The sequence below is a fragment of the Myodes glareolus genome, chromosome 9 (genome assembly GCF_982192425.1).
Source record: "Myodes glareolus chromosome 9, mMyoGla1.1, whole genome shotgun sequence".
In the NCBI taxonomy this organism is placed as follows: Eukaryota; Metazoa; Chordata; class Mammalia; order Rodentia; family Cricetidae; genus Myodes; species Myodes glareolus.
Window position 1 is genome coordinate 48,703,895 of NC_142034.1, and position 26,041 is coordinate 48,729,935.

Below are 26,041 nucleotides of genomic sequence, written 5' to 3' on the forward strand. Positions count from 1 at the left end.
CAGGGTCCCATAGCTAGGTTTTGAGTTTTGACACACACACACACACACCCTGCACTAACGTTCCTGCTCTTGTGCTATGCAGAGACTGTATCAGGATACCACATCTCAGTTTCTGCCTGTTGCCATTTCCATGTGGTCACTTAGGCCTCTCAATGAACATTAGCCACAGAATGAATATAGCTGTTTAAATTTAGGGAAGGGAGGTGTCGATACAGGATTTCTTTGTATAGCATTGGCTGTAGATCAGACTGGATTCAGAGATTCACCTGCCTGTCTCTCGGAACACTAGAGTTAAAGGGACACCACCACCATTAAAAATTTTAATGTTTGTCACCCTTAAATTTCTAAAATTAACTTGTGTGCACTTGTACTATGGTATGTGAAGGTCAGATCATTTGGAATGGATTCTTCCACCAAACTGATTTTTGGCAATTTCTACTGAACCATCTCACTGGCAAGATAGTTGACCTTTTTAAAAGGCAGGGTCTCTCTATGTAAGCCTCAAGGCATCTACCTCTACTTTTTGTGCTGGGACTAAGAGCATGCACCACCACACCTGGCTACTTAACTTTTTGAGGGGGTAGGGGATAGTTTTAAAATGGTCTTTGCCTGTAACATGAAAAGGCCAGGCCTGCTTGTTGGGGTTTTTGTCCTGCCCGGCCCCCCAGCTGTTAAGTCCCAGAGAAAATAATCACACATAGATCTCCATAAGTTATAATGCTGATTGGACCATTAGGTCAGGCTTCTTATTGGCTAACTCTCACATGTTGATTAACCCATTTTTCTGATCTAGTTTAGCCATGAGGCTCTGTACGTTTTTCAGTGGGGCAGGTCACATCCTGCTGCTTTGGTGATCTGGGCAGGAGTGGGGGAAGTGAACTACCTCCTCCCCAGAATTCTCCTGCTCTCCTTGCAGCATTTTCACTTCCTGTCTGGGTTTCCCATCTACACCTCCTGCCTGGCCAATCAGTGTTTATTTAAAACATGACTGACAGAATACAATTCTCTCATTTGCCTACCTCTGGCTATCCTGGAATTCCAGTGATAGTTCTGCCTCAACATGCACCACCACAACCCCCAGCTTCCTGATGGTGTCAGTGGAGTGCCTCACTGCTTTGAGATAGATTCAGGTGCAGAGCTGCTCTCGCTCACTTTAAAATACTTTATTCTTGCTGGATAGTGGTGGCTCACACCTTGAATCCCTGCACTCGGGAGGCAGAGGCAGGTGGACCTCGGTGAGTTGGAGGCCAGCCTGGTCTACAAGAGCCAGTGCCAGGACAGGCTCCAAAGCTACAGAGAACCCTGTCTTCAAAAACAAACTTTATCCTCAGCTATAGGACACACAGGAATTCTTGAGGTTATCTTGGAGGCTTCAACAATAGCTCCTTGTTACTTGAGTTGTCAAAAGATCTTACTGGTCAGTGAAATGGCTAAGCAGGTAAAACTGCTTGCTGTCCAAGCCTGACCTGAATTCTATCCCAAAACCCAATGTGAAAGGGGAGAACAAACTTTCCCAAGTCATCCTCTGAGTTCACATATGCATTGTCTGTACTCTCATTATCTACACATAAAATTTTATTTTTTTATCTTAATTTTTTCTCTGTGTAACAGTCCTGGAACTAGCTCTTGTAGACCACACTGGCTGGCCTTGAACTCACAGATCTACCCACCTCTGCCAAGTGCTGGGAATAATGGCATGCAATGCTACCGCCTGGCCGCCTTTTTTTTCTTTCTTTTTTTTTAAGATTTTAAAAGCCAGGAGGTGGTGGTGGAGCACCTTTAATTCCAGACCCAGGAGGCAAAGACAGGCCAGACTTTATTATCTATTAGTGTGTTCCAGGACAGCAGAGAAACTGTCTTGGAAACACAGAGAAACTGTCTCGGAAAAAAAAAGCAATCTGAGCAATCCTTCCCTCCCTCCAATACTTTACAAAAGTGCTTAACAACACTAATATGCTTGAGGTAACAACAAGAAAAATGTGCCTCCACGGTTGACTAGTATGCACAAAGGTAATTAAACTCCTCTACAGCAGTCTCAACTTTGTGTGATGTTCCTTTCCAGAAGTGATGTGCCCAATGTGTTCAGAAGAAAAGGAACCAAGCATTATAGTCTCTCTTGTAAACCAGGCACTTGGGAGGTAAAGGCATGATAATCAGATAGCAAGGTCATACTCAGCTTTAAAGTGATTTCGAGGCCAGCCTGGGCTGTAAAAGACCTGTCTCAAATGATCAAATACAACCATTATAAAAGGCACTAGGGAACATGCACACTAGACTCAAACGACCACATCACTAGTGGGTACTCACTGAGTATTGAGATCAGTGACATCTTTCTGACTGGCTTAAGAAAGAAAGACCACAAATTAAGACAGATTTTTCAGAAAGTCTAAGAGATCAAAGACATCAAAATTAGACTCTAGGACTTTGTAGTAATTTCTGAGCATCAATAAGTGAGAAAATGTTCAAGCCATTGTGTCCTCAGGTCTGCCTAGTTGGCCACCTCTTCCCTCTACTTCATTGGCTTTAATTACAAAAGCAGCACTCCTGTTCTCCAAACCCTGAGTGTTGCTCAGTCTACTGGCTGCAAGGGAAGGGAATGAGGCACAATTAGATGTCCAGAGGACCACCAAGTCCTAGGAACCCAAAGCCTGTACCAATATATCTCCTTCACTGCCTTTTTTCTTTTCTAGGAACCAGCTGAATTGGAGTTCCACTTTCCACTCAGTGACTTGATAAACATAACCTTGAATATCTCCCAATAGCATTCCTGACAGCCTCACTGAGACATAGGAACCTGGCTCACAGAACACACAGGGCGAGCCTGGGGCAGCAGCTTTCAAAAACTCACTTTATTCCAATGTGAAATGAAGACGTGATGGTTTAAAAACAAGAAAATGATCTTGACAGCTGTGGGGATGCCTTGCTGGCTCGTGCCCATTCCCTTTTAAACAAGGTCCCTGGACAGATACTATCCATCAGCAGCTCCAGCAAAACCCCAAGCAGGGGCTCTGCCTAGAACAGCTCCCTCAGGCTCAAAGGGTGGTCATCTCCTTCAGGGACAGCAGACAAATAGAAGCAACACAGGCAGACGGAGAGAGCAGCCAGGTAGGAGGAGCCTCGTCACCCCTGAGCCTCTTTGTAGAAGTGCTTATATGGCAAAGACCAAATAAGGAGCCTGGCTCCACGGAGGGGACACTCACTCCTGTGCATGTCACTTTCCCTGGGATCCATGATTCAGCTCTGGCCCCTCACCCAACTACCCTCCACTGTGCGTTAGGCAGCTCAGGTTAAAATGGGGAGAAAGATACATTCACACTATTGGCCCCCAAGGTTATGCCCACCTGGGGTACAGGGAGCAGGGAGGCAAGTCAAAGCCTGTGGCAGTGCCTCCTGCTTGGCCAAGGCCAGGCACATGGATGTGTGGGGGTCCACCACTTCAGGCCCCTTCCCCTCACCCTGAGGCTACAGGTAGGCCAGGCCCAATCACAGTAAAGCCACTGCAGGTCTTACCTTGCACCCTACTAGGGATCTGGCTCCCTGCTCCCAGGACACAGGAAAGCCCCCATCTCTTTTGGCTTAAACCTGGACTTTTTAAAGCCAGGCTGGGCCCAGGAGTAGTGGCAACAAAAACAGCAGCCGTAATGTCAAACATACATATGACCTGAGAAATTGCATCTGCACGTCATCCACTCAGAACCGACTGGGCTATGTACATCAGGAAGGCCGGAGCAAGACATCCACAGGCATGAACACACACACACACCTGCTTGAGGGCAGGAGGCTGGGGAGCATTTGCCCCCATGCTGGAGCTGATGCCTACACACTCATTCTCGTGTCTTCAATTAGGCCTCTGCATCGAATATTCACTGAACCAGTGCAAAACATCTTTTAGGAGCAGGTAGGCCAGGCCAGGGCCCCAGGCAGATACTGGGGGTGGGGTGGGGGTAAAAAGTGGAGGACTAGCTTCCACTCCCATTCTGCAGGGCATGCTCCCTGTTCCTGGAATCTGTCTGAATCACTGGGTAATAGGGCTGCTGATTGTCCGTGTTTCTCTCCTTTTTTTATCCCTGTAAGTTCAGAGAAGGATCTTCCTTGGCAGTCTGAGGGGAGCCCATGTCCTCCAGGACACTCGCTGGCTCAGGATCAGTGGCCACAGTATCCCTGTTTTTGCTGGCCTCTTGGAGCTGGTGCCGCCGTGCCACCTCTGCCTTCAGGTTTTCCAAGTCTTTTTGGCTGAGTATTAGGAGGCAAAGGTAGAGTTAGAGTAGCCTGGGCCCTCTGCCACCCTGCAGCTTCCACCAGTGACACTTGGGACTTTATTGAGCTCTTTGCTTCAGCGATTGGGAGATAGGTGTGGATGTCCCTCCCAGAGGTGGAGTGCTCTCTGTATACTTTACAAAGCATTTGGTAAGGTTATGCCATCCCTACCCATAAGTTCACTCTGCCCTTAACCTCTAGCTTCTACAGCAGATCACATGCAGAAAACGAGCCAGGGTGCTCCTACTGTCAGCTATCCCACCAACTTCATCTCCCACAGCCAGGAGTGAGGCACTCTCAAAGCAGTTCTCAAGAGCTGCAGGGAGTCTTCAAAAGGCTAGCTGACAGGGCACTGCCCTTCACTGAAAAAGCAGGTGGCTAGTACTGTAGCCACCTTTTATGTACTAGAGGTCAAAGATCACCAAGATAATGTAAAAGAAAGTGCCAGGTACAGTGACAGCCTGGGATCTCTCAGTACTTGAGAAACAGGAACAGGTCATTCTCAGTCACACAGCAAGTTTGAGGTAAACCTGGGCTACCTGAAACCCAGTCTAAAACAACACAGAACAAAATTGAGCACGATATGTTAAAAACTAAAACCCAGGTAGCGGTACACAATTCAACTGTGACCCTAGCATTTGAAAAGATTGTGTGTGTGCCTGAGGCCAGTGATACTAGCACTTGGGGGGGGACCTGTCACAGTATGAGGTTGGCTTGGGCAACATAGCCTGGGCTAGCACTAAAGACTAGCCTAAGCTAGCCTTCTCACAACAGGAAAATAAGTAAAACAAAATAGAATGCTATCGCTATGTATTTTCTGGATTATAAAGTGTCTGGGAGGAATCACAAAAACTGCTGATCATACATGCGCTTTTAAAGTCTGAGCTTAAAGTAAACCTAAGCCAGCCAGGCAATGTGGAGCACACCTTTAATCCCAGCACTCAGGATGCAGAGGCAATTCAAAGCCAGCCTGATCTAAAAAGCGAGTTCCAAGACAGCCAGGGCTACCCAGAGAAACCCTGTGTTTATGTGTGTGTGTGGGGGGGGGGGGGACACGGAACCTAAGGCTGATTGCAGATTGTAGGGAATGGTGGGGAGCTCACCTGAGAGGAATGAAGAGAATGCCGTTGATGACATTGAGCTGCTCCAGGACACTGGCCATGCTGGGAGCTGTGAACTGAGGGTGGTGTAGAAGGCCACGTTAGAGCAGCATGGTAGGAGGCCAGGGAACTGGACCCACCCACTGAGGCCAGGTCCATACCTTGAGGGGTGGGATGTTAGCACTGGAGCCATTGCGGTAGATCTCGTTCATGGTGCGCTGCAAGGCTACAGCCTGCTGGGTCAGGCACTTGAGGTACTCAGAGCTCTCCCTGGTCTTCTCGTGGTCCTCACCTAGCTACGGAGGAAGAGGGTCAAAGCAAAGGGGGATCAGGACTGCACGGTCACAGGTGCAACCTTAACAGCCCCTGCTGAAGCCCACCTGCGTCTTGTAGATGGTGTAACCTTCCTTCTCATGCTGGAGGGCTGACCGGAACTCAGCTTTGCTCTCATAGACCCGGGCAACAAGGTGGTGGCTGAAAGGAGCAGAATATATGGCGCAAAGGAGGGACACGGTAGAGACCACCTGGGAACTAGATCCCACGCTGGAGCTCCTGAGGAGCCACTCAAGGTCAGGGCACAGAGCATAGGTAGAGAGCTTCAGAGAACCTTTCTCAAAGGCAGAAAAAAGAGCTAGGTCCCTTCCCCATGCCACCAAGAGTTTGCTGCGGGTCTCAGCTAGCAATGCCTCACCTGAGAGCCACCTTAAGGGCCTTGGGCCCATGGTACTTCGTAGTGACAGCCAGTGCATTCTCTAGGAAGCGCAGGGACAGGTCATACTCCATTACACCATGCAGCACTAGCCCAATGTTGTTCTGGGGATAAGGAAGAAGCCGAGTCAGTCCCCCACCACCCCTGCATAAAGTCTAGTGTCCACCTATGGACACCTGTTCACTCAATTCCCCTCTCCAACACTCACGTCCAACAACGCCATCTCAGGGTGGTCCTCCCCGAACACAAGCAGCATGAGGTAGCGGGCACGGTACAGAAGGCTCAGGGCTGTGGACAGCTGGCTGCTGGCAAAGCAGTAGAGGGCCAGGTGCATCTGTGGGTGGGGGCATGGTGGTCAGAGTGGCCCCAGGCACCCCCCCCACCAATCCCAAGGGGGCTACTCACATATTCCTGGATGGTGTTGGGGTGCTCAATGCCCATCACCCGCTCACTCATCAGCACTGCCTTCTGTTGGTTGCTGAGTGCCTGGAGAGAGGACATCAATCTCAGGTAAGCAGCCCCATACAGCACTGTCTACCCTCAGCATGTACACAGGCAGCAGGAGGTCCAACCTGCTACTTTGACTGTGGAGGTCTTCAAAGCCTTGAACCATTTGAAATTCTATTTTTCTGTGTCTTCTTCCCTAACAAAATCTATACAAATACAAACAGACACAAACTGCACTGAAATACATTAACTTCTGCATTTCTTAGGACAGCCTCTGATTGAAAGGAGGCCTAGTGTATACTGACCCCCAAAACTGGCTCTCAAAGCCTTGTGGCCAATCAAACAGCTGGAATACAACCACAGAACATTGAAGAAAACAAAAGAAACGATCTATTGTTCTTCTCATGGTCACTCAAAGGTCGGGTACTGTGCCACAGCTCTAATTCACAGGCTCTCAGGATCTGCCCTTGTCACTGTCCCCAAGTGGTCTGAGCCATGTCCACCTTAGAAAAGGCAACTACTGAGTTCTCCCAAGGACAGTGAGTAAAGGGTGAACTGACTCACAGAACAAGAACTTTAGGTCTCTCCGGATGCCACTTACTCCCTACCTAAAAGCCCAAGAAAGAGCATTCTCCTCTCCCTGTAATGATGGAGGTCCTAGGCCTTTCATGGAGCCCCCAACCAATACTATGTTAGTCAAGAGATGTCCAGCTTACACACCTCGGCATAGTCACCCATGATGTAGTGGAGGCGGGCCAGGAGACGCAAGCAGGCGCAGATCTCCACATGCATGGCTCCATACACGTTATTGAACAGGTTCAGGGCCTCATTGATGAGCTCACAGCCTTCCTTCAGGAAGCCTATGAGGCAGCCCAGGTGGCAAGGTCAGGGCTGGGCAAGAGACACTCCCATTTCCCCCAGCCCACAGTGCCACGCACCCTGCTGTACTTTGGCCTGCCCACTCTGGAAGAAGTGGAAGGCATCTGAGGCCTTGGGGTTGACATGCTTGACCACAGGAAAGATGTTGAGTACGTCTTCCTCTGTGAAGGCAGGCTTGTGGCGGCTGTCAAAGCTGTACTCCTTCAGCAGAATCTGGGGAAAGGACCAAACACCCAAAGCCTCAGCCTTGGATACAGAAGGACAGCACCTCCCAGTCTACCAGCATGTGTCCAGAGACTACCATCCCAAGAAAGCTCCCGTCCCCATGCCCTGTGGCCCAGGCTGAAAATGAGGGCCCACCTGAATCCCGGTTTTCAGGGAGATCTCTCGCAGCAGCGTTATCTTCTGCAGTCCGTAGGTCTCCACAGCCTGGTCCACAGAATCACTGGGGGTAGGTAGGAGCGGGGGCTGAGCAGCCCTGCACCCACCTGCTCTGTACAGCCGCTTAACTCCAGAACCCCTAAGCTCTGTTCTCCACTGCTCAGCACTAACCCTCACAGCCCTGCTTCCCCATGCTGGTCCCAACTACGCCTGTTCACCTGCTGTCCTCGCTCTACAGGCCCTAGATGCTGCCTGAACCCCAACCCCCAATCCCCTATGCCTGTGGTAACCATTGTCCCCTGCGCCCGCACCACTCAAGGGTGAAGTCAAAGTAGTTCTTGGCTTCCTGGCAGATGTTCTTCCAGAGCTCTTGGGGGGTCATCACAGCCCAGGCAGTGTTGTCTGCAGCTCCTGGAGGCCGGTTTTTTCTCTTCTTGTTCCTTTTCTTGGAGAGCAGCTCATCAGCGGGAAGGTGGGCCACGGGGTTTGGGTAGGAGCTCAGGAAACAGTTCAGGAAGTGGCTGATGGCAGCTGAAAGGCCTGAGAGCTCCACTCCCTAAGCCAAGTTTTGACTGAAGTCAGGATGGCCCTAAGCCCCCACCCAGGGCTCTTCTCTAGACCCCATGCCACCCAGGGAGGTCCCACCAGCTTGGGGAAGAGTGGCAGCACCTGCAGATATGTCTTGAAGATGTGCTTGGCAGAGCGTGTGATGAGTTCTCCAATACCGATTTTCTGAGGGGTCAAAGAAGGAATTCTTGGGCAGGTTCCAGGCCTCCAGATGCATTGATAACCACCTCCCAGCCTAAGGCCCACTCACATAAATGTGGTCCAGCTGGTCACGGGCTGGGCTCCGCAGCACCAGATCCAGCACCTTGCCCAGGTAGCGCATGTTGATGCCACGCTGGCGCATCACCTCTGCCAGTGTGGCCCCGTCCATGGGCAATACAGCATGCTCTGTGCAATCTTTTACCTGTGGAGCTGCATAAGGTCAAGACCAGCCCCAACCCTCTGTCTCTCCCCATCTGGGTTTTCCCTATTACCCTCAAGGAAGGAAGAACTAAGCCCTGGCTTCCATGCAGGAAGAGAAAAGGAGACAAAGTGTTAAAAGGGTACAGGAACCTGTCCCTGCCTTCGACAAGAGCAAAGGGAGCAGAAATAGGGACCCTGGCATCAGGAAGCAACCTAGTCTTTTAGGGCCCACAGGTGGCATAGGGATATCTAGTTATGTGGGGGAGGAGCCACAGCTTTACTCCAGTTATCCTGAGAAGCTTACAGTATGAGACAAGCATGTCACTTGACCGAGGGCTATGTAGATAGGAGGAAGTGAGCCTGTCATTCAGGGGCCTAGACAGAAGAAAGCTAGTGGGATCAACTGGACAGGATATCCTAGGCCTCTGATATCTGAGGCTTCGAGGACCAGAATCCCAGCCTCAGCAGGACAGAACCTAAGGCCGATTGCTCCTGTGACTTCTTGAGCCCTGCCCTGCCAGCTCATGAAGGGCTAAGATGTCTAAAGGTTCTGTGTGATAGAGACCAAGGAGCATGAGGCACTAAGGTCTGCAACAGCCCTTCCAGCAGTCCCCATCCTCCAGCCCATCCCTCACCAAACCAGGGATCTGGCAGGAGAGCAAGAAGGCAGCTGCATCTTTCAACAGCTGCTTCTGGTCCCGAACTTCATCCTGGCAGGACTCAGGAAAGCGAACCCCTAGGGAGGGAGAATAGGAAGGCCAAGTAGGTAAACACCGGGACCAAGACAGAAGTCACCTGGAGGCAGCTTTCTGCTGCTGAGGCCCAATGCCTACCCCATGATGTTCTGCCCTTGCCTGCAGGGTTCATTCACTGATTACTCCCCACACACATACACAAACACACTTGCCTGGGGAGAAGATGTCAGGGTTGAAGCGAATGTCGAAGGCTGTGCTGCTGATGGAGCCAACAGCTTTGCAGGCATTGCGGATCACCTCTCGGCTTCGGGGGTCTACTGCGGAGATGTGTGAGGATAGGAGGTAGAGCTGGGCTACCACGAATCTCCTGTCCCACAGCCCTCTCAGAGATCAGGAGCCACCCGTGACCAAGCTGCAAGGACCAGTTTGGGCTGTCCCAAACAAGCACAGCAACCTCACCTGTGCCATCATCAGAGGCGATGGTCTCTGCCAGCTCCTTCACCTTGGCAAGGCCGCTCACACTGCTGCCCTCCTCCTCACTTCCTGCCTCAGGTCTTATTGAGTCTCCAGACTCAGCCTCTGCTGAGGGAGGACCACCATTCTCCAGGGAGGTGGGGGTCTCAACCTTGCTGGCCTTCTGCTGCATCAATTGTAAGGCAGCCAGTTTCATGAAGAGAAGGTACCTAGAGCAAAGTAGAGCAGACATGACGAAGCAGGGAGCTGTATAGACAGTTCAGTGGTTAAGAGCACTTGCTGCTCTTACAGAGGACCCCGGTTCAATTCCCAGTACTGACATGTTGGCTCACAACCATCCGTAATTCCAGATCCAGAGAATCCAATGCCCTCGTGACCACTCTTGTGACCTCTACAGGAAATAGGCACACATGTGGTACACATACATACATGTAGGCAAAACATTCATACATACTACTATAGCAAATAACTACAATTTAAAAAAAGGCAGGCCCAGGCTCCAGACCTTTGGGGGCAAGAAAATGTTGGCACTAGGAACCCTGTAAACAGTGTGCATGTGAGTGTGTGTATGCCTATGCCAAGGTAGCAACCCTTCCAAACTGCTGGCAGGTCAGAGCAAAACCAAAATGTGATGTGCATCTGTAAGTCAGCACCACAGAGGCTAAGCCAAGACTGTGAGTTCCAGGCCAGCTTCTGCTACACAGCAAGACCCTCAAAACAAACAAAAAGCCTTCAAACTCTTCTCAGTGAGTATAGCTGGGGCATATGAAGGGGGAAAGGCTCCAGAACAGGCTCACAAGAATGAGTGCACAGGAATGCCAGTGACATCTGGAAAGAGTTCATCATGGTGTTGACACAGCAGACGGTGCAGTCATTGCCAGCTGCACCAACACCACTTCTAAGCTCCACTTCCCAGCCCTGCACCTGAGATTCTTCCTTTGAGTCCTTTTTGTTTTGTTTTATTTTGCTTTTTAAGACAGGGTTTCTCTGTTTAACAGTCCTGGCACTCGCTTTGTAGGCCAGGTTGGCTTCAAAGTCAGAGATCTGCCTGCCTCTGCCTCCAAAGTGCTGGGGAATTAAAGGGATGCACCAACAAACCTAGCTTTGTGTGTGTCTTTATATGGGTGTGCATATGTGTACATGAAAGCCACAGGAGGACATCGGGTCCTTCCATATTATTCTCCTCCCTATTCCATTGAGACAGGACAGGACCTCTCAATGAACTTGTATTTACCTAGCAGCTGACAATCTCCTGTAACTATTCTGTGTGCACCTTCTCTCCACAGTGCTAGGATTTCAAACACATGCTACCACACAACCTTGTATGTTGACGGTTTGGGGGGATTTGAATGTAGGTCCCCACGTTTGCACAGCAAGCACCCACTGAGCATCTCCCCAGCCCTGCACTGGCATTTAAAACTCCAGATTTTTGAATGTTACTTAAGAGTCCAGGACCACTTTACTGAATGGCAGTTTAGCCACTTGCTAGTTTGCAGCTGGCCCTGCATTTCTGCAGCTGAAGATCTGAGGCAGGCAAAGGCTGGGGTGTATAACCCAGTTCTAGGGAGCAGGCCAGAGTCTCTCTCTTACAGGAGCTTCCTCAGAACAGCCCACGAGCCTAACTGTGCCAGTCATGCTGCCATTGTAATCCAGGGTGGCAGCAGCCACTTCTCACCTGTGCTCCACAAAGGCATCCACCAGCTCCTGGCGCAGACAGCACAGCTTGTGTCTATGGGCTCGGGGGAATCCAGCACGAATGCACTCCTCAGGCAGCTCCTCACCAGGCACAGGAAGGAAGTTAAGGTCCGGTGGGAAAGTACGCAGCAGGTCAAGGATGTAGTGGCGCCCATCATTGCCAATGATGCCCTTACATTCCACTGAAGAGCAGAGGTCTACCTCCTCATCTCGGTCATTAAGCACTCGGTGCCGCAGAATCTTGAGGGGCCTGCTGGTGCGCTCCAGCAGCTCCAGATAACGTGGGTGTGACACCACTGTTTTGCCAAAGTCAATGGAGCCATAGATGACACTCTGCTCCTGGTCCCTCTCCAGAATGCCAGGGATGATGGACTGAGCTGTGACACGGTAGCCCCGGTAATCTACTACCACTGTACCCAGCGTGTACAGCCCCTCCACGTCCACAGCATTGTAAGTACGCACACCATTCAGGTCATTGGTGGGAGCTACATAGGCTGCCACATCCCCACCAAAGTCTTTGTAGTGGTCCCGGACATCAAAGCCCAGGCTAAAGAAGATGTTGTTCCAGATGAACATCTGCATCTTGGTCTCCTCGCTGGGGTTGATGGCCATCACATTACCATCAATAACTGCCATAGCACCCCTTGTGGCTGCTGCTGTGAAATCACTGTGTACCTGTGGAGGTCAAGGTTGGGAAGGTGAGACAGACCCCAGGTATAAGAACACCAAGGTACATCTTATCTTGGCCCAGGTTACCTGGATGGTGAAGGCAGCCAAGCCCTGGGAGTCAAGGCACCCTAGCCTCAGTTTCTTCATATTTAGAAAAGGGCAACAGTATCATTTCGTAAAACCCTTTTGAAACCTCAACACTTCTACTGGAAAAATACAGTTCAGGAACAACAGTGAGTATGCAGCTGTGAGATGGCTCAGCAGGGAACGGCGCCTACGCCAAGTCTGACTACCTCACTTCAATCCCTGGATCTACAGTGGAAGGAAAGAACTGACCTCACACTTACACACACACACCCTCCTACTAATAAAAATTCTAAGTGTTATATTAATGTGTTGCTGCCCACAGAAGGGCCCCAGCAGTACAGCATGTGGTTCAATGAAAGTACCATTTTTCAGGGACGGACATGAAGACAGCTGAAACTTACCAAACCCAAGGAAAGGTAAGTCTCTCCCTTACTATGGTCCCAAGAGTCTCAATGAAGCCAGAGAAAAGATCTGAGGAAGACTCCTGAGGCTGAGACACCCTACAATGTTGCCAACAAAGCTGGGCCAGCCCAGCTTCCACTTTTCCCTTTACCTACAAGCCCAGTTAACAGGTAGGCTGGCGGCTGCGCTTCGGTCAAAAGGGGAATGCAGTCACCTTGAATATGGCTCTTTCTCGAAGCAGCCGTTCAGGCAGGTTCTTGCGGGGCAGCTCCCTTGTTGTCTGCAACTCTTCATTCCAGTCTCGGGTCTGTAGAGGGGCCAGGGAGGCAGATACAGGCTCAGCTTGTGTCCTGACTTGCTCTGACTATCCCCTTCTTCTTCTACCTCCCAGCAGACAGGCCCAGAGATTGGAGAGAGCCTCCTGGAGGTGCACAGAAGGAGCCTGGCACCAGGAGGGCTGGCTGGGAGGGCGGGGCCGGGTAGCACCTGTCCAGGAATGTGCTCCTCGTAGCCCAGCCTTGAGGTATAGGCGTCCTCAGCACGCACACAGTCCATGGCATGCTCTGCCTGGGGAGCAGTCCAGCTGTATACCTGGAACGGAGTGGCAATCCTCTCGAACGGGTGGCGTTGGACCCTGTAGAAGTGGGGGAATGGGGGAATGGGGCATCCCTCCAAGTTTAGTGCCCAGTTGTGAGCTCCTCTTCTCTGAGGTCCCCGCTATTCTGGCATTTCTTGCCCAGAGATGCCACCCTGAAGTCAGAAGCAAATGGGTACCTCTCCCAGAGCTGCTGCCCCCCTAAAGCAGGGCCTCTTGGGCACTGAGGTTCTGTCAGGCAGGGGTGCTGGTGTATGTCCAGCCTGTGCCAAGAGGCAGGGCAGGACGAGGTGGTACACAGGTGCTACCTTTTCTTCTGCAGCACAGCAAAGTTCTTTTTAAAGGTTGGGCTGATCTGGTTGAGCAGTTCTACTAGGGAATGGCTGAGGAAGCGGGGGCTGGCAGGCTTGGGGTTGAAGTGGTAGGCTGTGGATCTGCAAGGAGAAGGGTCACTGAGCAGGTACCCCAAGTATTTGTCCTTAAACCCAGAACAGGGGACATGCCATGACACATGGGGGAATCAGCAGACACTTACTGATTCAGGTAGAAGCCCCTTGTGGACGCAGTGATACTGACTTGCCGGTCCTCAGCAGTAATCACAAACAGGTACATGAGGTCCCCATGCATCTTTCGGTTCCCAGGAGGTGGGTTCCAGCCGCTCATGGTGAGCACTTTCAGACACTGCAGGGGCTATAGAAATGGCCAAGCATGAGGAGACAAGCTTCGGGATCCCCCCAGAGTCTTCCTTCCTTCATGCTTCTGTCTTACCTTCCAGTCACGGTTCTGGGGCTGCAGGGGACACAGTGGCCGCTCCCGGCTCCCTGGCAGGATATACTCAGGTGGTGTGCAGTCAATGGGGTCCATCTCCAGGCCCTTCTTCCGCTTCCCACTGTCTGAGGGACCCAAGGCTGGTGGTTAGCCAAGAATTAACTATTTCTGTGACTCAATGTGGCCCTGGCTTGCCTTGACTCCCAGCGCCTTTCCCCAAACTCTCATGTAGAGATGACTTGCAGACCTTTGTCCCTCTGTTAAAGTCCTAGTCCCAATTTTCCCCGCACCTCCTAAGTCACCATCAGTGAAGACACTCAGAAAGGACAAGGAGTTGCAGTCAACTCCATTGAAGGCATCAGATGGGTCCAAGCTCTTGAGGAGATCTCGAACATGGCGCACATGGATGCGTGCCTCACGAACAGTGTAGGGCTCTGCAGAAGAAAGAGGCAGAGCATTACTAAAGCTCTCCCATAACTGCCCACTTTGCAAAGAGGACATATGCAGAGTACTAACATCGCAAGGGGAAAGAAAGGGTTGGTTGGCTGAAATTTTGAGACAAGGTCTCTCTATATATAGTTTATCCTATCCCGCAGCTATGTAACCCAGGCTACCCTTGAACTCAGTGCTAATGCTGCCTCAGCCTCCCAAGTACTGAAATCACAGGCAGAAAGTCACCATGCCCAGCTTTCTTTTCTTACTGTGCCAGAGTGGAGCTAAGTATGGTCTAGCACTAAACTCAATCTGTAGCCCCAGGGTAGCTTAAAATTTGTTTTTGCAAGATGGGGGCAGAGTGACACAGCTTAAGACAAAGCCTCACATAGTTCTAGCTAGCCTAGACCTAACAAGTGATACTCGTCTCTGTCTCTAAGTGCCAATATCAGACAACCCTGCTCAAGTTGGGTTTTTTGTTTTTCAAAAGATGTGTTTCTAGAGCCAGACAGTGGTGGCACACGCCTTTAATCCCAGCACTCAAGAGGCAGCGGCAGGAGGATCTCTATGAGTTTGAGACCAGCCTGGTCTACAGAGAGAGTTCCAGAACAGTCAGAACTGTTACACAAAGAAACCCTACCTTGAAAAACCATAAATAAATAAATAAATAAATATATAAATAAATAAAGGTGTATTTTGATTCAAGTGTAGTTGCATATGTATGTTCATGTGTTACTATAAGCCACATGTGTGGGAGTGCCAATGGCGGCCAGAAGAGGGCATTGAAACCCCTAGAACTAGAATTTTCGATGTTGAGAGCCACTTGATGTAGGTGCTGAGAACTAAACCCAGGTCTTCTGGAAGAACAAGAACCATACTGAACCATACCCTCCAGCCATGAATTTTTAATTAGACTCCCCATTTTTTAATTTTACTGTCAGCTAGCTATGGTGGCATCTAAATATATTCCCAAACATTGTAGGGGCAGGAGAATCAGGAGTTCAGCTATATCAGGCTGAAAGCCAGACAGGGCTACATGACCGTCTGTCTCTCTTTCTCTCTCACACACACACAAATCCCAAAATCCCACTAGTGAACACATAAGCTGAGTTTCTGATTTCCAAACACACATGCGCCTGTTAGCAGGATTCTTGTTTGCAAAAAACATGCTACCACCTACCTCTTGAAGTCCACACAGGTCCTAGAGAACCCATTAGAGCCATGGGCTTTTTGTTCAGATACCTCCAGTCCTGTGGAACTGTTGAGCCTCCATAGCCCAAGACCCCCAGAGTCAATACTGCCCTATAGTGTGTGTTTTGTGATATTGTAATGGGTTTTCTGCAAGGACAAAAAGGGTCCTATGATCAAGCGAAGTAAGCTGAGGTATAGTCTTTTCCGTCATTATTTACTTATTTATTTTCCCTTTTGGTTTTTTGAGACAGGGTCCTGTTCTGTAGCCCACGTGCACTTTCAGTTCACAGCAATCCTCCTGTCTCAGCTGCCCAAGTCCTGGGATTAAGGCATGAACACTGAGCCCTGCTTTCCATACCTGTTCTTCATAAGCTAGCAGTCCCGGGGATTCCCTGAGCTGCTACACGAATTATTTTTTATTCTACAACAAAACCAGCCTCACCACAGCAAAGCAGATGACTCTGCAAGGAAGGGGCTGACTCCTCACTCAAGAATTAGAAACTCTCAGCATCAGGAGGCAGAGGCAGATATCTGTGAGTTCAAGGCCATTCTGGTTTACTCAGGTGAGTTCCAGGACAACCAAAGCAACAGAGAGAGAACTCACCTCAAAACAAAAACAAGCAAAACAAAGAGATACGATGAAACTCTGTGGGTTCCTAAAGAGGCAACACTTATTATCTTTTCACAATCTGATTTCAATCCTAGGACTGGCTGAATTTTTAAAAATGGAGACTCTTGGTCTTTAAACTGTCCACCACGGAGTAGTAGAAAAGAAAGGATGACAGTCTGAGCAGCACACTTAGGTGCCAGTCCCACCTCCATGTGCTCAGATGGAGCACAGCGACAGAGACACAGGTTAGGCTATCTGGCCTAAAGCTGGGCCCTCTTCTGCCAGCTACCAACTTAATCTTGACCAACCTTCCACAACTCGGAGCACTGAGCCCTCCTGCAGCCCCTCCACACTGCGCAGCTCTGAGAAGTGGTCCAGCATGTTGCCATCCAGGTGTAGTGAGAAGCAGGTACGATGACAAGTGTCCTCACGGTCCATGAGCACCTGGTGGATCTCCTGCACCATCTCCTGGGGGGACACCTGCCAGAGAAAAGGTCACTTTGGTATTGTATGTCAGGGTGCATAAACATCCCTCCTTGTTACGAGGTCAAAGTACCTCAGACTCTAGAATATATACCCCAAATACCCACTTAAACTTTTTGGGTTTTAAATTTTGAATTCTAAGCCCTATCCAAGAACACCATATTCATCTGCATCTGTGTTTGTATACATGCTTACACACATATGATCTTACTAGACAGAACTTGGCCCCAGTGTCCCCAAACTACTTATAGATAACAAGAGCAATCTATTAACTGGAGAATAAAAAAACAGGGGAAGCAACACTAAGACTTCTAGGCAAATGGCTCTGACCTTACCAGTCGGGGATGGTGGTTGCCTTCTAGCAATAGAGCAATGACTTGAACCTAGCCTCACCAATTGCGCAAGCCCATACTCCGGGCAAAAGCCAGGACCAGCTTCCTGACCATAGGCCCAACACATGCAAAGACAAGGCTTGGCTTTCAAACATGCTCCTCTCCAGCAGCATACTAGAACATCTTACCTGCAAGGAAAAGGGCTCGATGCCAGGGGCTAGGATCTTCACAGAAAAGCCTGTGTCCTGAATGACAATGACTTCCTGTCCAGTGGTCTCATCTCCAGGCTCACCTTCATCCAGCCCATTTTCCCTGGGTGACTCAGTTGTCCCTTCTTCCTTCTTCAAGGTCTCTGAGCAGTCACCATTCAACAGCATGACTGAGGGGGGCTCTGAGGAAGGTGAAGCCGAGTCAGATGGGCCTACCCGGGCAGATGGGGCTTTCTGTCTCACACACCCAGTTGTGTGTGCATCCCATAGACCTACTAGAAACCCCCACTGGATACATGCAGACACTGCCATCTCCTTTACACATTCTGTGCCCTCCTTGTCCATCCACTGTTCCTCAGTCCCACCAGTCAGGATTCCTCCCCAGGGCCACAACGCCACACATTACCCTTCTCTAGCAGTAAGGCACTGCTCCTCTATCTAAGGAAACACTCTTATCTTCCTCTTCCAACTCCATTCTCTCTAACCATCCTGAGCTATGGGTTGACTTCAGCCCCTCCTAACCTCATTTCTCATCTTGATTCAAATACTCTCCATCTGTAAGCTCACATGGCTAGTCTAAAGTATCTCAACAGAGACAACTGCAATCGACATGTGACCTTCCCTTAGATACCACCAAAGGATAATTTTGTTAGAATGAAATTCAGTCCATTTCCCCCACTACCTAGTCACCTACCCTAAACCTACAACCAACCCCTAGGTATTGACTCTGCGTCATGGCCTTGGTAGTTTTCCAACATCAATCAAGAACACAGTTTGGTTCTGATAAACCACCTATGACTTAAGTATGAGCAAGTCTAAGGCACCTGCCTAAAACCAAATTCAGCTCTGCCAGCTCCCTTCCCTCTCACCTCTGCGCTCTTGATTACTTCCCCCTCCACACACACAAACACCCATACCACCCAATTATAACTGCTGAGCTACTCCGAAGCTTCTGCGGGATCATTCTAGCACTCATGACTAGTTCACTGAATTTTTTTTGTTTGTTTGTTTTTTTTTGTTTTTCAAGATAGGGTTTCTCTGTAGTTTTGGAGCTTCTCTGGGAACTCATTCTGTAGACCAGGCTGGCCTCAAACTCAGAGATCTGCCTGCCTCTGCCTCCTGAGTTCTGGGATTCTTTAATCCCACTGTCTGGCTCTAAAAACATATCTTTAAAAAAACAGTCAGAGTTCTTAACCACTGAGCCATTTCTCCAGTCCCTTCCAACTCATTCTTATGTCCTGGGTGAATAAACTCTTTTCCCCAGAACCTGCCCAAATGACCCTAACTGGTAGAAGTAGCAGCCCCACCGCTGCTAGAATACATGCAATGCCTTCAGGAGTAGCCATTATGCTACACTGTGGATAGCAGTTCACACCAGCAGCCCTCTGTTCCACCTTCTGTCTTACCCTGGCTCAATGAAAAGATATCAAATTAATTAGTGCTAGCCTATATTCGAGCACACTACTGTGAACAGCACCCAACTTAACATGCTGTGGGGAGAGAAGCAAATAACAGAATGTCTCATTCTTCCCCATTAGGCACCAAGTGAAACAAAGAGAGGCCTTTCCACCCTTAGAAAGCCAAGGACCTCCTCAGAAACCCTCCAGCTGAACACAGGCCTGCCAGGGTGTCTACTTGGCCCCAATACCGGTCTGTCACATAGTGGCCCCCTTGGCTTGCAGCTCTGAGCAGGGCTGTTCCAGACAGAACAGCTATGCTCTAGATGTCAGCACAGTCCATCCAGACCCCAGGAGAGGCAACAGGGTACACGATCCCAAAGCTGTAGAGTAGCTGTCTATAAATCAAGGGCCTCAAGGAGGAAGGCAGACTCAAAACAGAGAGGCACACCAGGGGCCATGGAGAGAAGTCTCACCCCTTTCCTTATACCTTCAGGATTTTGGATACAGTACCTACTCCTTTATCCCCAAACAGGGTGAGTGAAGTCCAGAAAGCTTTAAAGTGAACCCAAGGTTTTACTAAGGGTCTCCAGTAATGCTATCAGTATCACAACACAGGAGTGCCATCTAAGAACCAAAGGATATACAGAAAGGCCCTTTCAGTGGTCCAGCAACCCCTGTAGGGAGGCTTCAGCCCTTAGAAATGAATAACCCCACCCCCAAGGACAGAGCAGACAAGGATAGGACAGTGGTGGCTAGGTTGCTAAGACCAACAAGAAGGGGTGTGGATAAGAGAAGCCTCTCCTTGCTGGGTCCCTGTAGATGACCTTCCAGGCTGACAATCCCCTAGAAAGGAAACAGAAGCTGCAAAGGCCCTCACTCAATACAGAGACCCAGTTTTTAGCTCTGAAGATACGGAAGTAGGCAGTTAGGCCTGGACCTCAATAGACAACCTGTGCTCCTCCAAGTGTTTGGAATGGAGAGGACAAGAGAAAATGACGGAAAAGGTAAGGTGACCCCAACCCTATTTCCTAAGCCAGGGATAGTCAGATTTAAGAGAATGTACCCCAGGACAGCAAGTCTTGGCCCTCCTCTTTTATCCAAGGGGGCCTGAAGTCCTCTCCACCATAGAACTAATGCCAAGTGATCTCTCTGGTCATTGGGTTCACGCAGCCCCACAGCCCACCTGGTACAGTCAGCAGCTGCATTCTTCTTGGCTCTGTAGTCTCAGGACTGCCATGGCAGCAGGGCAGCCAGCTACCCTGACCAGGCCCAGGCCTGGTGCTGAGGCTGTCCCCTGTTCCAGCCTCTGCTTCTACCCTTGTGGTGATGCAGCTGGTCGGCTCAGGGCTGGAGCTCCAACTGGCTTCAGGTTTCAGTGGGGCCAGGCCTGCTGGGGCAGCCCCAGAAAGGGCACATTCCCTGGGCCTTGCATTCTGCTCAAGGTCGGCCAGAAGGACGGCTGTGGGCCAGGAGGCCCCAGAGGCTCCAGGACCCTGAGAAGAACTGCTCTCAGCATTCAGACCCACCTCTCTACACACCTCAGAAAAGAGATCATTGCCAGTGAAGCCATTAGGAGAGCAAAGGAACCCGGCATTTGGGATATCTGGGCCCCTTAGGATAGAAGGCGTAGAGGACTGGCTGGCAGAAGCAGGGCTCAGCAAGGGGGTCCTCTCCTCAGCTCCACCCACAGTGGTAGTGGGCAGAACCGCTTCAGCCAGCTGCTGACAACAGCAGGCACAAATCCAGGACCAGGCCATGAGATAGCCAGCCACCCCTTGTCCACCAGCTGCCGATACAGCACACCCTGCCTTCTTCCTCCTAGGTCAAGGGACTGACTGAGGCTTCTGGCTCCTGCTGCCCCCTGCAGGTGACCTGGCAGCTGGCCCCTTCCTGAGAGTCACTCGCTCTAGTGAATGGGGGATGGGACCTCAATCTCCCAGAGGACAACTGCACCCATGCCTCAGGACTCCACACTGCACCAAGAAGCTGGCAGACTACTTCTTCCCTTCCCAGCAGTCTGTGCGCTGCCAGGAGAAAACCAAATGTCTCCCCCAGGGAAAACAGAGCTGCCAGCAAGAGGCTGAAGGCTATTGCACTGTGCAGAAGCAGCATGCCCAGCCTCGCCAGGGAGCCTTCGTAGGGCCTCTGACTTGTTGCCAGGGCCCAGTTAGAACTGCTCTGGCATCCATACTAACCAGAATGGGCGTGGGAAGGGCAGCCAGGCTCCCACTGCAGGTCCCTACAATCCCTAGAACGGCTAAGTAAACTTTTGGCTTCTCTTTAACCCTAGCAGGTTCTAAGCCTCACACTATGACCTGGGGCAAGAGGGGCCAGGTCCACTCCATTCCTTCTAACCCCAAACACATCCTAACCCTGGGAGGGGAACAGGCAGACTGGTAATGATGTCAAAAGATGTTAACACTGTCACCATTCTAGTTCCCACTGGGGCCAATGTTCACTCCAGGCCCTCTCCCCAGAAGGAGTATCTTCAGATCACCATCCCAACTCACTCAAGGAAACTGAAGAGCCACAAGATTAAGTGAGCTGTCCAAGGTCACAGAAGCAAAAAGGCGATGCAGCTAAGTCTAGGAAAAGGTAGGTGTGTCAGAAGCACAAACACAGGTCTCTGGGTACCACTTTTAGAGTACAATCTATTGTCATGCTCCCCAAGGGACCAGGCTGAAGCAGTGCCTTGCTCCTTGAAGCCGTCGTAAAATGGCTCCAGGTCTCTACTCCCAGGGGCACCTCTGAGGACCTAGGATTTAGGGAAAGTAAAAGAAAAAAGGCAGTCCTCTGCAGAATGGGATCAGCGGCCTGAAGGGCACTTAGCGCACATGCTACCTTACTCCAGAAGGACAGATCAGGATGGCAAGAGCGCATGCCCTCCCTGGGCCTGGAAGTACAAGGACCCCACTGACCAGAGATGGTCACAGACAGGACTTAAAAAGAATCTAATCAACCACAAGTAGTCTGTGTGTACCTCCCCAGTCTAACAGAGTCTTCAGAGACCATGCCAGGGCCAGGCCACACCCTAGCTAAGGAATCAGCAGGTGAGGCTAGAGCAGGAAGTAGAATCCCAAACGATACATCACCCCATTCTAGGAACCCAGGCCTTTAAGACAAGAGGATAGAAGCAGAAGACCCTGTTTGCCTCCTTCCTGTTTCCCCAGACCTTCAAGTTCAAGTGTGGTTCACTGTTTTCTCAGACATCACCCAAAAGAAGACCTTTAAGATCCTGCTGGAGGGCCGGGCAGTGGTGTTGCACATCTTTAATCCCAGCACTTGAGAGGCAGAGACAGGTGGATCTCTGTAAGTTTGAGGCCCAGTCTGGTCTACAGAGCAAGTTCCAGGACAGGTTCCAAAGCTACACAGAATACTTATCTCAAAAAAATCAAACAAACAAAAAAAGATCCCACTGGAGAGCTTATAACCCCTTAGTTCTCCCCAGTCTGCCATTCCTCTTCAGTTTCCACGCCCAATACAGGGAGCCCTCCCCTGTGCAGAAGGAACTTGACACACCACTATGAACTTGAAAAACCTGCCTGTTCTCTTAACCCCTAAAAGCTACTTTATTCCTAAGAAGGTAACTGACCCTTGCCTGTCTTGCTTGATCCCCTCCTCAAAGATACTGGAGAGCTTCCAGAAATAGGGGCTGAGGATCGAAGCCTGCAGTCTGATACCCATATAAAAGTCTGACCAAGGGGAGCATGGGAGAGGACTCTATTAATGTTCCTTCCCTTTGAACAGATCCAAGATGGCCGTAAAGTGTGTCTCAGTCATCTATACCAGCTTTTCTGGGGACACAGAAGCCAAGACCCTACACACTAGGAAGCCCTGTACCCCAGGTTGAAGAGCTATGACCTGACCCCAGTCCAGTTCCCCTCACCCTGAGTACATTAAGAAAGGAACTTCATTCTGGGTACTAAAAATCCTCCACCATTCCAGTTCCTAAGTTCCCTGAATCATACACATGATAAACCAGCACGCCTGTCTCAGTTCCCTCTAGGCCAGACTGGGGTAGGTTTGGCATGCTGGTCATAAACTGGAAATCCAAATGCTCCCTAGACAATGAAATCACTATGACCTTGGCCAAGCTGCTTCATATCTCTTCAGATCTCTTTGATGGTGGGGAAACCAGCCAGCCCTGACCTCCTCCTGTCCAGCTCGCCCATGGATTCAGAACCACATCAGCCTGGTATGCTGATATTTTCAGCATTTCTTGTTCTGCCCAAACCCTGGCCTTGTCTAGGCAAGGTAAATCCACTGTGATGGGAAAGAGTTTAGCAAGTATTGGGCCCATCCTTACTCCCAAGTCAGCCCTCGTCTGCTCACTGAAGCCAGGAACAAGGAGGATGATGAACTGAGACAGGTTCCCATGGTGGAGAACCGCAGAGAAGAGAGAAAGTGGGTCTGCACTCCCACTGACAACCCTGGCTGGAAAGGACCAGTCTGGCCATGAGGAGACGTGAGGAGGCCTAGGAAGGGGCTTCCAGTTTCAAAACTGGGGTCTGAGACTGGGTGAAAATAACAGTAAGGACACAGGCAAAGTACAAGAGAAGTAGGCCCCACCCCTGGACAAGCCTCGGCCACTCCCAAAGCCAGTACCAACACAGCCCCCACGGGGGAGAGCTGGGAGTTCCACTCCACACTAATGACCTTTGCCTTAAAAAACAGCAGCTCTGGTCTGACCCACTTTTCGCAATAAGGCAGGTTAATGATCAAGTTCAGGCACAAACACCTCCCCTGCCAAAGAGCTAGGCTTTGCCCCCCCACACAGGTAGGACCCCAGCACCCATATCAAGTGGCAGCCAATTACTGAAAGAATGGAGACCATAGCCTGACGACCTAGGAGTAAGCCCTTGTCTCTAAGAGTGTACGAAAGACACCCCCACAAAACACATAAACCCCAACTTGCGTTCTTCCCACAGTCCCAACTTTGGGCAGCTCCAAACTGAACCTCACTCATTGGGCTGCAGCTCTGCCGCACAGGAACGTCCAGGACAAGAAGGACCAGAAAGAGGCTGGGCCGCCAAGTGTCAGCGTCCCCAGCCCGGAGGGCTCCCCAAGCAGGGGCGCGGAGGGGGGTGGGGCCGCCGATTCCATCCGCCTGCGGCGGCGGCGCACCCTAAAACCAAACCGCGTGTGCGCGCACGTGTCCCCACGATCTTGCGCGCGTGTGTCCGCCGTGACTGCCCTTCCACGAACCCCACGTGCGAAGTCCGGGCCGTAGCCGGGGGTGCCAGTGAAGGTGACCTTCAGCGCGGGGGCGGCCCAGTGCACCGCCCACACAGACGCGGAGGGGAGGCGGTTGTCCACGCCGAGTCCCGAGCCCTCCGGTCTGACTCGGCCGGGACCCCAGTTCAGCTGCCCCTGGCCCCGGCCCACTCACCGGCCGCGCTCGGTCGCCCCTTGCCGCCTGCCTGCGAGCCGTGCTCCCGGGCGCTGTCGGCCGGGGCGGCCGCCGGCAACTCGTCAGTCTTGATGACCATGGCGGGAGCGGGCGTCCGGCTCGCCTGAGTGCGCCGCACGCCGCGCCACTAACCCAAGTGCCCTGCGCGCCGCGGCCGCTGCGGGAAGGACGGAGTCACCGGCCCACGTGGTGCGCGCTGTAGCCTTTGACCCCGCCGCGCTCCCCTGCCCCGCCCTCGCGCCCGGCCGGCCCACGGCGGCCGACGAGGGACAAAACACGTGACGCTCCGTTGTCAGTCCACCGACGCAGCGACTTTTCCAAAGCCTTAAAGGCAACGAGTCCCGGGCCCAAAGGACAGAGGCCTCGGCCCCCTGGTGAGGCGGGGCTTCCGGGAGCCGTCTCCTTGGTTCGCCGCCTGCTGGGCGGGCGTCGTGACCTTGGGTGGAGACTCGCCCAGGACAGCCTTCGCTCACTGTCTCCCCTCCTCCCACAAGGACCCGCTGCTTCCTATTGCGATTTTGCCAAAAGTCCGCGCCGCGTGTGTCAGCGTTGTTATCGCGACCCTCGGCGCCCTCCTCACCTAATGGGTTCTTTCCTACTGAAGGGAAGGAACGAGAGTGTTTGAATTATTGAGGAAGATACACAGGGTGATCACCAGCGGCAGGGTGAGGGTTGCAAATGAGCATAAAGTGTCAGGAACAGACAATCAAAACTTGTACTGACCACCACGGGCTCTGCCCCTATCTGTATAACGCACACACAGTAAATGGTTTCTCACTTCCAGCCTCCCCCTCCACCCGACCCCCAACGCCCAGTAGAAATGGGTATCACTTCCAGGCCAATATTTTGGTTTACAGTGAAGGACGCTGAGGGCCAAGGTTACAAAGGGAACAACTTTAGGCCCGGATCAATCTAAATCTATAGATCCGTCTTTACTATAGTTCCGATTTTTTTTTTTTTGTTCGATTGGTTTGGTGGGAAATGAGTGAGGTCAGAGTAGCTGAAGGGGTGACTCGTGTGTACCTTACTGAGGATTGAATTCAGGACCTCTAGCATGGCGAGGGTGTCTCTACCACTGAGACACACCCCTAGTCCCAGAGGTGAAACTTGAGCAAGGTCTTGCCAGACTTTAAAGTTGTCCAGGCAGAGAAGGAGGTGGGGTAAACCTTGCGTGCACAGGTGATGGAAGGCTTTTGTGAAGCGCTTAGGCAAAATCTTTACACTTGCTAGGATCTAATAGAACCTGGGAATCTGAAATGAGAAGGGTCTACATACACCCTTGTATAAACTGCAAAGGAAAGTAGATTTAGGGATCCAATGTAATCCCACAGGCCTGTAATCCCACCTCTTGATCTGTTGAGGCAGGAGGACCTGGAGTTTGAGACCATCTTGGGCTACATAGTAACATACTGTCAAAATAAAATAAGTCGGAAGTCCACTTTGCTCTAGAGAGCAGGTGCTGAAAACCGGTAGTCAGGTCAAGAAGGACAGCTCCAATCAAGAGAAAGGGAGGAGGGAAATGTCAGACCGTAAGCGCCGGAAAACTCCTTTTGGCTGTTATGTGAGGGCAAAGGGGAGTTAAACAGGAGTAGGAAGAAGTGATTTCAGGCTGTTGCACAAGAAAGTTGGAAAAACGAGCAAGGCGGTATTGCTACATGCACACAGAAGGCAGGCAGGGAACCAGGCATAGCAGCTCACCTCTATAATCCCAGCACCCAGAAAGCAATGAGAGAAGTATAAAAAGTTTAAACTTAGCCTATGCGACATTAAGACCCTATCTCAAGAAAACACACAAGCATGCAAAAACAAAAGAAAGCCAAGCAAGAGCAAGGTTGTATATAATCGTA

General features: G+C 50.9%; 1 protein-coding gene across 4 annotated transcripts; it reads right to left on the reverse strand.

Moving 5' to 3' along the window:
• Positions 1–2,828: 2,828 nt before the first annotated feature.
• Positions 2,829–24,345, reverse strand: Cluh (CLUH binding protein of NUMT mRNA). 4 transcript variants are annotated; one of them, XM_085695280.2, is made up of 26 exons: positions 24,174–24,345; positions 17,364–17,566; positions 16,669–16,840; positions 14,418–14,561; positions 14,128–14,252; positions 13,895–14,049; positions 13,668–13,793; positions 13,251–13,398; positions 12,979–13,071; positions 11,587–12,281; positions 9,897–10,120; positions 9,650–9,751; positions 9,378–9,478; positions 8,591–8,743; positions 8,443–8,505; positions 8,085–8,329; positions 7,753–7,837; positions 7,452–7,605; positions 7,234–7,373; positions 6,472–6,552; positions 6,275–6,400; positions 6,049–6,170; positions 5,738–5,831; positions 5,519–5,653; positions 5,361–5,434; positions 2,829–4,233 (listed from the first exon to the last, which is right to left on the reverse strand). In XM_085695280.2, exons 1-26 carry the CDS (start codon positions 24,271–24,273, stop codon positions 4,062–4,064), a joined length of 4,032 nt encoding a protein of 1,343 aa, XP_085551406.2. In that variant the 5' UTR covers positions 24,274–24,345; the 3' UTR covers positions 2,829–4,061. The 4 variants fall into 4 exon arrangements, with proteins under 4 accessions (XP_085551406.2, XP_085551405.2, XP_085551404.1 ...); XM_085695279.2 differs by having other exon boundaries at positions 9,650–9,754; XM_085695278.2 differs by lacking the exon at positions 24,174–24,345 and adding an exon at positions 19,968–20,556.
• Positions 24,346–26,041: the final 1,696 nt, after the last annotated feature.